The sequence below is a fragment of the Scatophagus argus genome, chromosome 15 (genome assembly GCF_020382885.2).
Source record: "Scatophagus argus isolate fScaArg1 chromosome 15, fScaArg1.pri, whole genome shotgun sequence".
Taxonomy (NCBI): Eukaryota; Metazoa; Chordata; class Actinopteri; family Scatophagidae; genus Scatophagus; species Scatophagus argus.
In genome coordinates this window covers 3,606,453-3,618,592 of record NC_058507.1, presented here as the reverse complement: position 1 = coordinate 3,618,592, position 12,140 = coordinate 3,606,453, and the positions used below count along the sequence as shown (strand labels likewise).

Genomic DNA, 12,140 nt, shown 5'->3' with positions numbered 1-12,140 from the left:
CACATGTGTAATTATTCCTTCAGTAAACAAGGCAGAGGAACTCGACCAGGCGGCAGCAGCCTCTGGTTTTAAAGACAAGCCGAACATCTGGGACATCATCTGTCCGACTGCGGAGAATCTGACCGTGTGACGTTCTTAACATGTTTAGGTTTGTGATTTTGATAAAAAAAAGAAGCCTAATGAGTTCGTAGCACAAAGCTGTCAGTATTCAGGCTGACGAAAGACAGAAAATACACAATAATGGTTTTTTTTAAAACTGTAAATGATTATTTAACAGTGAAAAAGTGTTTGGAAATTAATGATTAAAATCTTGCCATGAGAAGACAAAAAGAAGCACCGACTGGCTTGTATTTTATATTCAGATCCGTGCTATGTGAATTTTTAAAATCTGTCAAAAACAGACAACCAATCTGTTCTGTATCACGTGTTTGTGGTAAATATTTTCCAGCCTCCATGTTGTCATATACACGACACTTTTTATTCAGGTAAACTTTACCAGCCAAAGGTTTTACCAGCAGAGGTCAGTGTGTCAGTCAGACTTGAAGAGGACAAACATGCTGAAGCATCTGATGGAAACGGAGATCAAACCTGTGACCTGCTGGTTAATGGACAATCTGTGCCTTCCTGTCAGGATTTCAGACCAGTGAGTAAGGAACGAATCCCAGTAATGTGACCTGACAGATTTTGGTCTCATTAAGCCAAAATGTTTTAAGAGTCTCATGAGTGTGAACAGTTTTAGCACTGCAGGCCTGCTGATATGCACTGTCAGTTACATACAACGGCCTGTAGGGGGCGATAGGCCTTTACTTAACCACCACAAGAGCCTGTGTTCACGGATCCAAACGGTGTCAAAGATTTTAGCTTATTTCAGCTTTTAAGTTTGTTGTTATGTAGATGTGTATATTGTAACAGTTGTTGCTTGAATAGATTACAAGAAGGTCAGCGTGTGTGGAAGAAAGACGAGGAGGCAAATCAAACACCACGTGTGCTCACAAACGTGACATTTTTCAGTTTATCTATGAATGTGATTGATGCTGGAGATTGATCGATGATCGATTTATTTCCAGTTGTGCCTCACATTTGTCCAGGACTGTACCACCCTTGATAATTATTATTTTTTTGCTCCTAAATTAAAACAAACCCAAACTGAAGCTTTTTGCGGTCGGCCACATCATTTCTACACATACATGATAGATCATCTTTTGAACTTTTCGGCTCCGCGGGGCTGCACTTCCTGTCGACACTCAGCTGTGTTAACATTAGGAATGTTTACCCAGCAAACTAGCTTAGTTAATTGTGTTCACATGCTAAGATTTGCTTATTAGACCTGAACACGCACCGAGGCTGCTGGGAAGCTGATTAGTTTTGCAGGTTGAGAGCACATCGCAAGAGCGCATGCGTGTTTTTACAAGCATCCAACATTCAAATTCAGTCACTTGTCATTATTATTATTATGCTGGGCAGCTTGTTGCATGTCAGCTTCATTGCAAAGAATTCAATAAAAGTGAGAAAACACTGAAACTGGTAAACATCCTCTTTAAAGCGGGGGGAAGCGGGGGACTCGCGTCTCACGTGACGGCAGCCTCGTTAGTTCAGCGGCTCGTGCTCGTCAAAGGTTGGCCCCTGCGGAAAAACAGCTGCAGGTAAAGACAGACCGAGCTAATGGGGGGCCCGTTGCACACAAATGAGTCAATGCTCGGCCTCTCGGCCGTCACGAAATGAGCACCTTAAAGGAAACGTCGTCTCTCCGAGCGCAGAGCCGAAGGTCCGAGCAGCCGAGCTGAAACACTTTGTTTTGTAGGTCTGTAATTTGTAAGGCAGGGGGGAGGGTCGTGGGTTCAAAGGACTTCAGTAGGCCCTGCACCGTATAGACCTACATTAAACCTTAAGTGCAACCCTTCTGATTTTCACACCTACAAATTTAGACCCGCCATCACTTTAAATGACTCCTGCGCTTCCTTTTCTGTTCGGTGTAATTCACGGTTTGCAGAGGCGGTTTGGGACGTTTAAGTGCTGAGGTGCTGGATGCGAGCTTCTATGAATACTTGAGGAGGGGGCCGCTGCAATGTGGCAGGGCCCCTGAAAAAGCATTGACTTAGCCATCTAGAGGAGCGTTAAAAAAAACTTTTATTTCATACCGCTTTGGTTTGCAGTGAAAGCTTTGTACAAGCCCGCTACGCAGTTTGTTTTGTGCCTTGGCATTGTGGAATAGCTAATCATTCACTGTGTGTTCTTATTACAGCGGTGTGACCCTACATGACCACCTGAGTCACAATAAAACCATTTTAATCTTAACCGGCTTGTGCATCCACCACTTTCCACACCGTCATGTCACCTGACGCCACGTCATGTTAGGTTTATGTCATGTCATGTTATCGGCACGGTAAGTTAACGTCGTGTGTATCGATGTCGCTTCGTGACACGTCATGGCGTGGTGTTGTATGGCTGTTCGGTGTCAGGTTATGTCATGTTATGTGTGTAATGTAATGTCGTGAGAACGTCACGTTTGTGTCATGTCACGTGGTCTCGCGTGTTCCTTATGTCGTGTCACCTTATGGCATCTTACGGGAGCATGCGAGGTGAGGGTTCCTCCTGCAGAAACCAGACAGGACAGCCCCGGCTCGTCCAGCTCGGCCCGTCCTTGATTCATGTAACAGTCATTATGCAAACCACACTCTCGGTGGTGTGGAGTTTAATTACAGAGCACACACACACTCTTTCTAATGTTTATTTTTAACAGTTTTATGTGTTGTAAAATTAGAGCGATTAGACAGCGTTGGGCTTTTGGTATAGTTAGATTTTTTTTTCCTTTTTTTGTTTGCTGCTTGTTTCTACAAACCTATTTGATATGTTTTAAATGCAGACAGGGTGGCGGTTAAGTTGGAGCGATGATTTTACAACAGTCAGGAATAAAATATATAAGGGAAAAGTGGCATCACATGCATAATAAGCAGCTGTGTGCTTTGGACGTATACACTCGCTCACTTCTTGCATAACTTCAGATGAGAAGATGGACACGCCAGCAGTACACGGATCCTGTACTTCAGTATGAGCAGCAATACCACAGTGCAGGAATACATTGTTACAAGTGAAAGTCATGCATTTAAAGTTTTACAGCAGTAAGATTACATAAAGTACCAAAATTAAAAACGCTTATTATGCAGAGCGTCATATTTGACAATAATGTATTCTATTAATTAGTTATAATTAATGGTGTATTACCGTAATTTCCGGACTATAAGCCGCTACTTTTTCACATACTTTGAAACCATCAACGATGCTGATTTACGGATTTTGCCTCAAGATGGAAGTGACATTGAGAGCGACAACGAAAGAAAAACGGACAACGTGGACACCTGCGGTTTATAGACAACTGCGGCCTATATATGCACAAGTATTTTTTTCTTTTTAAATTTAGTGGGTATGGCTTATATTCAGCTGCGCTCAATAGTCTGGATATTACGGTAATGTGTTTGTTACTTAAGGTTGAAGCTTTAAAAGGTGGTTTAACTGCTGTAGTTTATCTGCAGGGATCAATAAAGTTTTATTTTAACCTGCAATATCACATCACATCATAATTTATTTGTTGAATATGTTTTGTATCATTAACTAAACTAGTAAAGTAACTAAAGCTGTCAAATAAATGTGGTGAAATAAAAGGTTTTGCCTCTGAATTGTAAATTGAGTAAAAGTATAAAATGAAAATAATCAAGTAAAGTACAAGTATCTCAAAGTCTCAAAGTACATGCACTTGGTTACTTTAGCACTGACAACCAGTTCACTTAGCTGAGCACAAAGATTGGAAACAGGAAATGGCTCGTCTGGCTCCGGATCAAACAACTCACACATGTGTGTCTGTACCTGCACAGACGTCGCCGTGCTGTCTGTCTGTCTGTATCGTCTTATATTCTCAGTATTTGTGCTGTGTTCAGGTGTTTCTGGGCATCACTGATTGTGCAGAAAAACAGTTAAGTGTTGAGTCCCGTCTCAGGTCAAGTGTTGACACTCTGGATTGGCGGCGAGAGTCAACCATCGGCTTTCTTTCTCCAGAATCACTTAATGCAGTTTCTGCGTGTTTTACTTTTAAAGGTTCTAGTTGTTAAAGTTTGTGATATCGACTCACTGTTTCCCTGTTTCGTGTCTTTGTGCTAAGCTAAGCTAAGCTAAGCTAAGAGGCTAATTGGGTAGACTTCTGTAAACCTTGCAGACATGAGAGCGGTGCTGATCTTCTCATCTAATCTAGAAAGAAAGAAGTTGAATAAGAAATTGAACTTTGAACACTGATTGTTTCACAAACAAAAATATGCAAGTTACTTTGACTCAGATGGAAAAAACCAAAAGATTTAAAGCGCTTTGGCGTGTTTTGCTCGTTTGCTTTTTGGCTGAAGTTTGTTTGGCATTGCTCTGTTCGTCTTAGTTTTATTCATGAGGGCGTCATGTTCTTTCAGCTTTATGCTGTTTTCCTCATGTCCAGTTTGCCTCTGCTGAGTCTTCCCTGTGTGGACTGTGTTGTCTTTCAGGCTGTTGGCGGTTTGCAGCACGTTGCTTTTGAGGTCAGCTGTGGACGTTTGATTGGTCTTCGGCTTTGCTCTGTCACTGACAGGCTTCACCAAAGTGGTCTTTTTCGATTGTTCCTTAGATTTCCGTCTCAAAGATTTCTTCTTCATTTGTGCGTCAGTCTGCGTTTTGTTCTTCTTCTGTGGTTTCAGCTTAGTTTTCTTTTCTCTCCTTCTCCATTTCACCTTCGCCACGGCGCTCACGCTGGCTGCTGCCGTTGTGGGCTTGACCCGGCTGCTCGTCGCTGGTGGTTTGGTGGTGAGTTTGAATTTTCTCTGCGGTGGCCTTGTAGGTTTTTCATGCGTGTCCAGCACAGTCACTGAAATGGCACGGATGTCAGTAAGTACCCATTTTCACAGTTTTACTTGTTTCAGCCACACATGTTGCACTTTATGAGGCTGGACTGAATATTTGGCCCAGAAAGCAGACCTAAATGTATGAAATGCTTTCCTTGTTTGGCCTTTTTTGAATATGTTTGATGTAAAATGGGAGACTGCTTGTTATAGTTTTATATATGACCTCAATGCGATTATACAATTTAGCTGTATATGGACGTGAAATGAGGAGAGGAAAAGAAAAGCAGGTTCTCCTGAGGACAAGCATACTGAACAGTGAATGGAGGCAATTTGTTGGCCTGCCAGAACAGATGTCTTCTTACACTAACCTCTAACATCAGCTGAATTCACGTGATAACATGTTGTGTGTTCGCTGTGTGATAGTTTTGCCTTCAGTGCACCTCAATTGGACCAAAACTATTGTTTACGCCAAAAAATGTAAAACAACACGGACATATTTCAGTTTAAGGCACAGCTGCAGGGGCTCCACAAAATTTCCCTTTCAAATGTCTTTTGCTCAACAAGTCTGGTATGCGCACATAAAGCTTGTTTATCAGAAGAGGTGATAAAAATGCAGAGATAAACTGAGGTGACTTACGTTCCCTGGGCACAAAGGGAAACTTTTTCCCCCTCACTTTGACCGGCAGCAGCTTCTGTTTGCATTTCCCCGGAGGAGCTCTCCTGCCAAAGTCAGATTGAAAGCAGCTCTAATTGTGTGACGTTATGCTGACAAATACATTCATTTGTAAAGGCAAAGATTATTTTGTCAGTAATGAATTTTCTTTACAGCAACCTCATATTCATGATGGTTTTTGACCTCATGCCGCAGAGCTTTTTCATGTGCCTAGAAAGTATGATTGAGAGAATGAAACCAAACCACTGCTGGCTTGGAAAGTATTGATTTATTTCAAATAAAAACTAGCAGAAAAAAAAGAGATTATTATCATCGCTGAAAACTCTGTGTGATCCGTATTTCCTGACTCGAGAAAATGAAGAGATTTATGTGATATGATTAAATACACAACCAGCCCATGCAGGCTCTGCACATGATGTTAAAAGCTCAGCAGCCTATTATTTGTGGCCTTTTGATGAGGAATTTATGTACTGCGAATTGTGAAACAGCCGACGGCACTCCACAGGAGCTCCACGGATAAAAACTGGTGATCCCCCCCACCGCGACCCGGAAACAGATAAGACTTCACTTGGAAAATACGTAGATAAAGATTTGTTCTCGGGGAAGAGCAGCGTCCATTGTTGCCCCCTGAACAGCAGTGCTTATGGCCGATGTGCTCTATTCAGGTTCATTTGGCTGCAGGGATTCGATCTAATACTTTCCACTTCTTTGCATGATTTAGAAGAGAGGAAATGTGACAAACCTTTGCTCCAAGCAGGCATGTTAAATAGGTCTAATAGATGTTTTGGTCCTTGTCTCAAATATCACTCAAGCAGAAGAAAGATTACTTGTGTTGAGGTTTGACCATCATTTCAGTGCGGTTTGTAAGTAATGTAAGCGGCGTGTGATACTCCACCTGGAGGGGTCCATGAATTTGAAAACGGTTCCATGAGGAGACATGGCGCTGGGGTACGCAGTGGCCAAAAAATAAAGTTCCCCTGACAAAAACACAAGCCACTCGTGAGTACTGTTGAACAGGTATGCCGGCTGAACGCTGTGAGAGACCACGTGAGTGAACGTTACCTGCTTCATCTTCAGCGAACGAGATGATGAACTTGTGGTGATGATTGATGAGCCCAGGGAAAGAGCAAGTCTTTGTGTCGCCCATACAGATGCTCCTTTCCTTCCAGTTTCCTGTTGATTTGTCCTCCTCTAACGCCATGAGTCGACTGCAAGATGGACAACAGTCACGTGTAGTCAAACATCGTGATTATCATTATGTTTACACTGGGTATCAATAGTTCAGCTCGCAAACTAAAAGGAAGAAACCACTAACAACTTCACATTAAAATATTGAAAGAATATCTCAGCATCTGAGGAAATACACTAAATGTAAAGCCACAGCCAGCAAAAAGTTAGCTGAGTTTGGACAGGAAACACAAGGAAGCAAATACATGTTTATTTTTATACAGACAGAAAAAGATGTGTAAATAACAAGTTGTGGTTTTATGTGGGGTTATGTGGTTACTTAACTATTCTTTTAAATGGAGTATACAGGCCAGAATCAGCCTGATACATGTGCTATGGACGATTCTAAGTGACTAGACTGAACATTATTTCCTCAGATTGTCTAACCAAACTCAAATCCTCGTCTCAAGTCCAGGCCTGCCAACTAAAATGCATCAAATATGAGCCCAAACAAAACATCTGTGGTGTGGTTAAGTATCAACGTTCTATTTTTATCAGTATAATCATGTTGTAATTAAAGTCAGTTTGGGGACACAAGTGATTTGACTTGAATTCACTCAAAAATACACAAGTTTTCAATATATTCAAAAATGCACAACAGCTGAGCAAGTAAGCTAAGAAAACGAGTCTGTTTTTCCTTCACTTCAGAAAAGCTGAACTGAAAAGAAAAGAGGTTTTTAGGGGTTTTTTTGCCCCACCTGTTGGAGATAACTGGCTTAGATCAACACAATCTTACCCACTCATAAAGTCTCCAAAAATGTACAGGCCGTTCAGATTGGGTGATTCACATCCTCTGTACACAAATCCCCCCGTCACAGACTTCCCAACATGATGGCTGTAGGCAAATATGGGGAGGATGTCATCTGTGGGGGCGGAGAAAGACGTACTTTAGTTTAACTAAAATCTGAACCAGACAGGTGGTGAAAGTATCGGCGGGGCTGAAAACAGCTCTTCATTTATAATCATGAACATGAACAGAAGATACTCACTCAAGGAGGAGTTGTGACACAGTTTCACATCATAGCACTCAAAGCCCTCTTTGGCCCTCCATCCATAGTTTCCTCCCCTCACAATTATGTCGATTTCCTCGTAGCGGTTTTGACCCACATCTCCGCAGAATATCCTGCCCCTGCCGTAGTGGCTGACCAGGTCTCCACGGTCCACAGAGCATCGCCACATGTTTCTGACTCCATAGGCATACACCTCTGGGCGGGCATCTGGGACGCTGCAGAACGGGTTATCAGGAGGGATCCTGTACTGCTTCCCGCTGGAGTCACCATCTACATCAATGCGGAGTACTTTTCCCAACAGTGCACTCCTGCATTGGGGAAAAGGGGGGTTTAGCAGTTGTGAGGCCTGCTGGCACAGTGATTCCCCCAGCCAGGGAACCTTTGCCTCAGGGACTACTTTTGTTGCGGTTGCAAAACTGAAATAACTACTTGATGCATACTGAGTCATCTGTAATACCAGAACACTATGTGTTGCGATAAAGAGATCAAAACATGCTAAACAGAGATAAATACAATGGAAAATGGATGAAGTAAATAGCTAAAAGTAATAATAAGCAGAGTGAAAGATATGACATAAGTGACAGAAACCATTTTTAGGGAAAAATGTGCGTGTTATGTACTTGTGAGTTGCCAGCTAGCACCGACTCCAGCCCCCCCCACTCCACCCCCCCACGAAACTGCACAGATAAAGCAGACAGAAAATGGATGAATGGATAGATGTACTTTAGAAGAATTTTTAATTTGGTCTGTATCCCATCTGCTAACTCAGAGTGGGAGGGGTTTTTGACTTGTACTATAGCCAGCCACCAGGGGGCGATGAAGATGCTTTTGGTTTCACATTTGGGGAGCTCTTATAAGATAAGATTAACTCTAATTCATTTGTGGCAGCTCACAAGAACAGAACAGAGTGCAAAAAGCAAGAAGTGTGCTGCCTATCTTTATATTATACAGTAAATTATTTAAATGCATTGCTTTGTAAAGCATTTGGAACATTATTGGTGGTGTTGATGAATGGTTAAGGTCACCTGATGGAGCTCTGATGATATTTCAGAAAGAAAAAAGGTTGGGAACCATTGCTGAAGCCATCTGCCTAATCCTCACTCTTCCTCACACTTGAAGAAACCTGAAGTGCCTTACTTGTTTTGTGCGTTGCCATACTTCCCAAACGGATCTCCAGCTTTTCCACCGTCTCCGGTGAAGATGTACAAATATCCATCGACACCAAACAGAAGCTGGCCTCCGTTGTGGTTTGAGGCCGGCTCCTCGATTTCTAAAATGACCCTAAATGTCAAAAGGACACAGTTCAGTGCAATCACATTCTTGGTCTTATTTTTGCAGACGTAAACACAATATAAATATACAATAACTATAAGTTTTGTTTTTATGGGATATTTCTTGGTGTAAGGCTCTGATGGTTCCCTGGCACATAAAAAATTAAAACCAAAAGCTTGTATGCTTATAGTTTTGTATGTATTAAACAAAAGAAAGTGTTAATTTGTTCACTTTATAGACCTTGGTATGCAGATTTTGTTACTATTACACTGCTGTGTCCCTTAAAAGAAACAAAAAAAAGAAAACAGTAATTCTAATCAGGCTCCCCTTTTAAAGCCTTTTTTCTTTTGTATTTAAAAATATGCTCCCTGGTACCAACATAGGAGTTGGTCGCACTGTGAATATTATAATTATGAATTATAATAAATGAGAAATGTTCTAAGTGCACTACCCTATTTTGGACAGGGGGGGTTATGAAAAATAAATATGCTATAAGCTATACTACATTTTGAGCTCTCGGGGCTTGTAAGAGAGTCAGAAACTGTCCTCGCTGCTTTTTTTCCACTGAGTTATTTTAATTGATGCACATTGGAAAGTTGAGCGTAACTCCTAATTGGACAAAAATGAAATATTTGTCAGGAACCTGGAAAATCTTGCCAAAACCCTGAACAGATTACCTGCATCGCATTCAGATCATGTTTATGCAAGCTCTGGTGCGATTACAACCCAGGGGGTGCATGACATTATGGTCCTCTACACTATAGCTTTCAAAGGATAATTGCAGTACAGGTGCAGAGCTATGTATCATCAGCCAAACGTTAATGTTAAAAGTAGAGCAGAAGTTAACCATCCCTCTTCATACCTCTCTGAGTAAGGATCAGCCATGTTCATATCGTGGGCAGACACCTTCATCTCGCTGATTCTAATTTTCTCCAGCTTACTGTTGACCTGGATAGAGTAGTAGATGAAGAAGCGTCCGTTGTCCCGGTACCTGGGGTGGAAGGCCATGCCCAAGAAGCCCCTCTCGTCCCCCAGCCATGGCGTGGTCATCACCTCCCCGCTCATATCCAGGAAGGGCTGCTCCAGCCGGCTGCCGTCACGCAGGTAAACCCACACAAAGCCCACCTGCTCTGCGATGAACATGCGATGTGTGTCGTCGCCACTGTGTAGCATCAGCACGGGGTTCCTCAGGTTGTTGGCCACCTCTGTCAGGCACAGCTGGAGACACCCTCTGGGGTCCCTTTTCATCTGTCCCAGGTTGCTGTTGAGGAAAGGGCTCTTCAGGACGTTGGGGTAGCAGTAGTCCTGGTCGGGCAAGTCGACCGTGCTGCAGAATGTGGAAACATCTCTCTCACAGGTGTCCTGCAGCAGCTGGTTCTCAGTTAGATACTTCACCACGTGGCGACATTTGGCGTGGAACTTGGAGCAGTAGTCGAAGCAAAGGCCAGGGAGCTCCCTAACAGGTGTGTATGGATCCTCAGCATCGTAGAGGTGGGCAGCATATGGAGAGCACTCCTGAGTGGAGCAAAAACGAGACACTGCAGTGTACTGATTATCACAGAGGCATTTTAATGCACTGCTAAGCCGCAGCAGAGGGACTCAAGGCGTGGAAATGTCCTTTGTAGGAAAAAGACAAACTCTGGCTTTCAGAAAAGGTCCCTTTAGCATTCAGCGAGTTGCCCCCCTGCCCTCCCCCATGTCCCATTGTCATTTCAAAGTTACATTCATTCATGTGTTTTGGCTCAGACATTCCACAGCTTAACAGTGTTGGTCAATGGGAAATTAAAATTGTTTGGCTTTCAAAACCACTATGAACACTGCAGATCAGAAGAAATTCACAGGTCTTTCAATTTTATAGCTATGAAATATATCTAAATTAAGTTCTCACCAACTGTTTGGATTAAATTAGACAAGAGTGCTGTATGTTAATTCAGTCAATATCAAATTAAATCAAAGTTGCCTGTAGAGGAGACTGCAGTAAACCTTATTTCATTCCCACAGCAGAAGCAGTATTTCCCAGGAAGAAAGAGAGAAGAACATGTATTCACCTGGCACATGATTTCCTTCAACATGTCTGCACAGAGATCATAACCTCCCGCTTCCAACTGGTCAATAATGTCCCAGTATGTCTCCGCGATCATGTTGTCCGTTTTCTGGTCGCAGCAGCCAAACTGCTCGTACTGAGTGCAAAACTCCAGGTGCCACGGGGGTTTGAAAGGTGGCTCGAAGTCCAGACACTGAGGATGAGCTGATGCTGACTGGAAAAGGACGAGCAACATCACTGACACGACCAGGATCAACTCAGGAAGGCGCCGGGTCTTTTGGAGTGAACTCAGACCTGCCACCGCGCGTAAAACCGCGCAGCCGGCTCCGTGCGGATGGAGCGCAGCATCCCGCATACTTGTCATTTTTGCCGCCTGCACCCGAGAGTTCAACTGTTTGCTCTCCTTTATGTACGAGCCAGAGGGTACGTGTGCGCGCGTGCGTGTGACTACATGTGTCACGCGTGCGTAAAGTTAGGTGGATGGACGTGCGTCCCAGAACCCGACGCCAACCTCCTCATTTGCCCTCGGTGTCTCGCCACCTGGCCAGTACAGGTGAAAACGCACCTTGTCGTCGACTCTCCCTCCCGTCAGGCTACTTACTAACAATCAAAACAAAACAGATTCTTAATGGCGGTCAATTTATTGAGAGTTAGTCTGTAACTTAATCCTCCGCCGCGCACAGTGGGTTTTATGTTTTTTTTTCCACACCGCACCGATTTGGCAGGGGGAAACGGACAATTAACTGGAAAGGGCGCACGCTCCCCAGCACGCGCGCACCCTCAAAGGAGGGCACGGCGTCGAGGCATGCGATCATCAACAGGCTACCACAACACAAACTTGTAATTTCGTCTCACATGCGCGTAAAAGCGCCTCCGGGCAGCGTGCTGTTTGAGCAACAACTTGTCAGCAGCTGTGCTTCATCCTACAGATCTGCTGTCCCAGCATGTCAGCTCTCATTTGAATAGAGTCGACGGTGTCTGTCGTCATGCTCCACTGGTGCCAAGGGAGAAAAAACAACGTAAACGCGTGCTCACATAGAGTACAAGGCGACCAACAGCTG

At 43.5% G+C, this 12,140-nt stretch overlaps 1 protein-coding gene across 1 annotated transcript; it reads right to left on the bottom strand.

Moving 5' to 3' along the window:
• Nucleotides 1–4,282: 4,282 nt before the first annotated feature.
• On the bottom strand, nt 4,283–12,054 carry hhipl2 (HHIP-like 2). Its single transcript, XM_046413849.1, has 9 exons — nt 11,084–12,054; nt 9,898–10,550; nt 8,901–9,044; nt 7,743–8,071; nt 7,490–7,616; nt 6,589–6,734; nt 6,422–6,503; nt 5,491–5,573; nt 4,283–4,876 (listed from the first exon to the last, which is right to left on the bottom strand). The coding sequence occupies exons 1-9, from the start codon at nt 11,441–11,443 to the stop codon at nt 4,344–4,346; spliced, it is 2,457 nt and encodes an 818-aa protein (XP_046269805.1). The 5' UTR covers nt 11,444–12,054; the 3' UTR covers nt 4,283–4,343.
• Nucleotides 12,055–12,140: the final 86 nt, after the last annotated feature.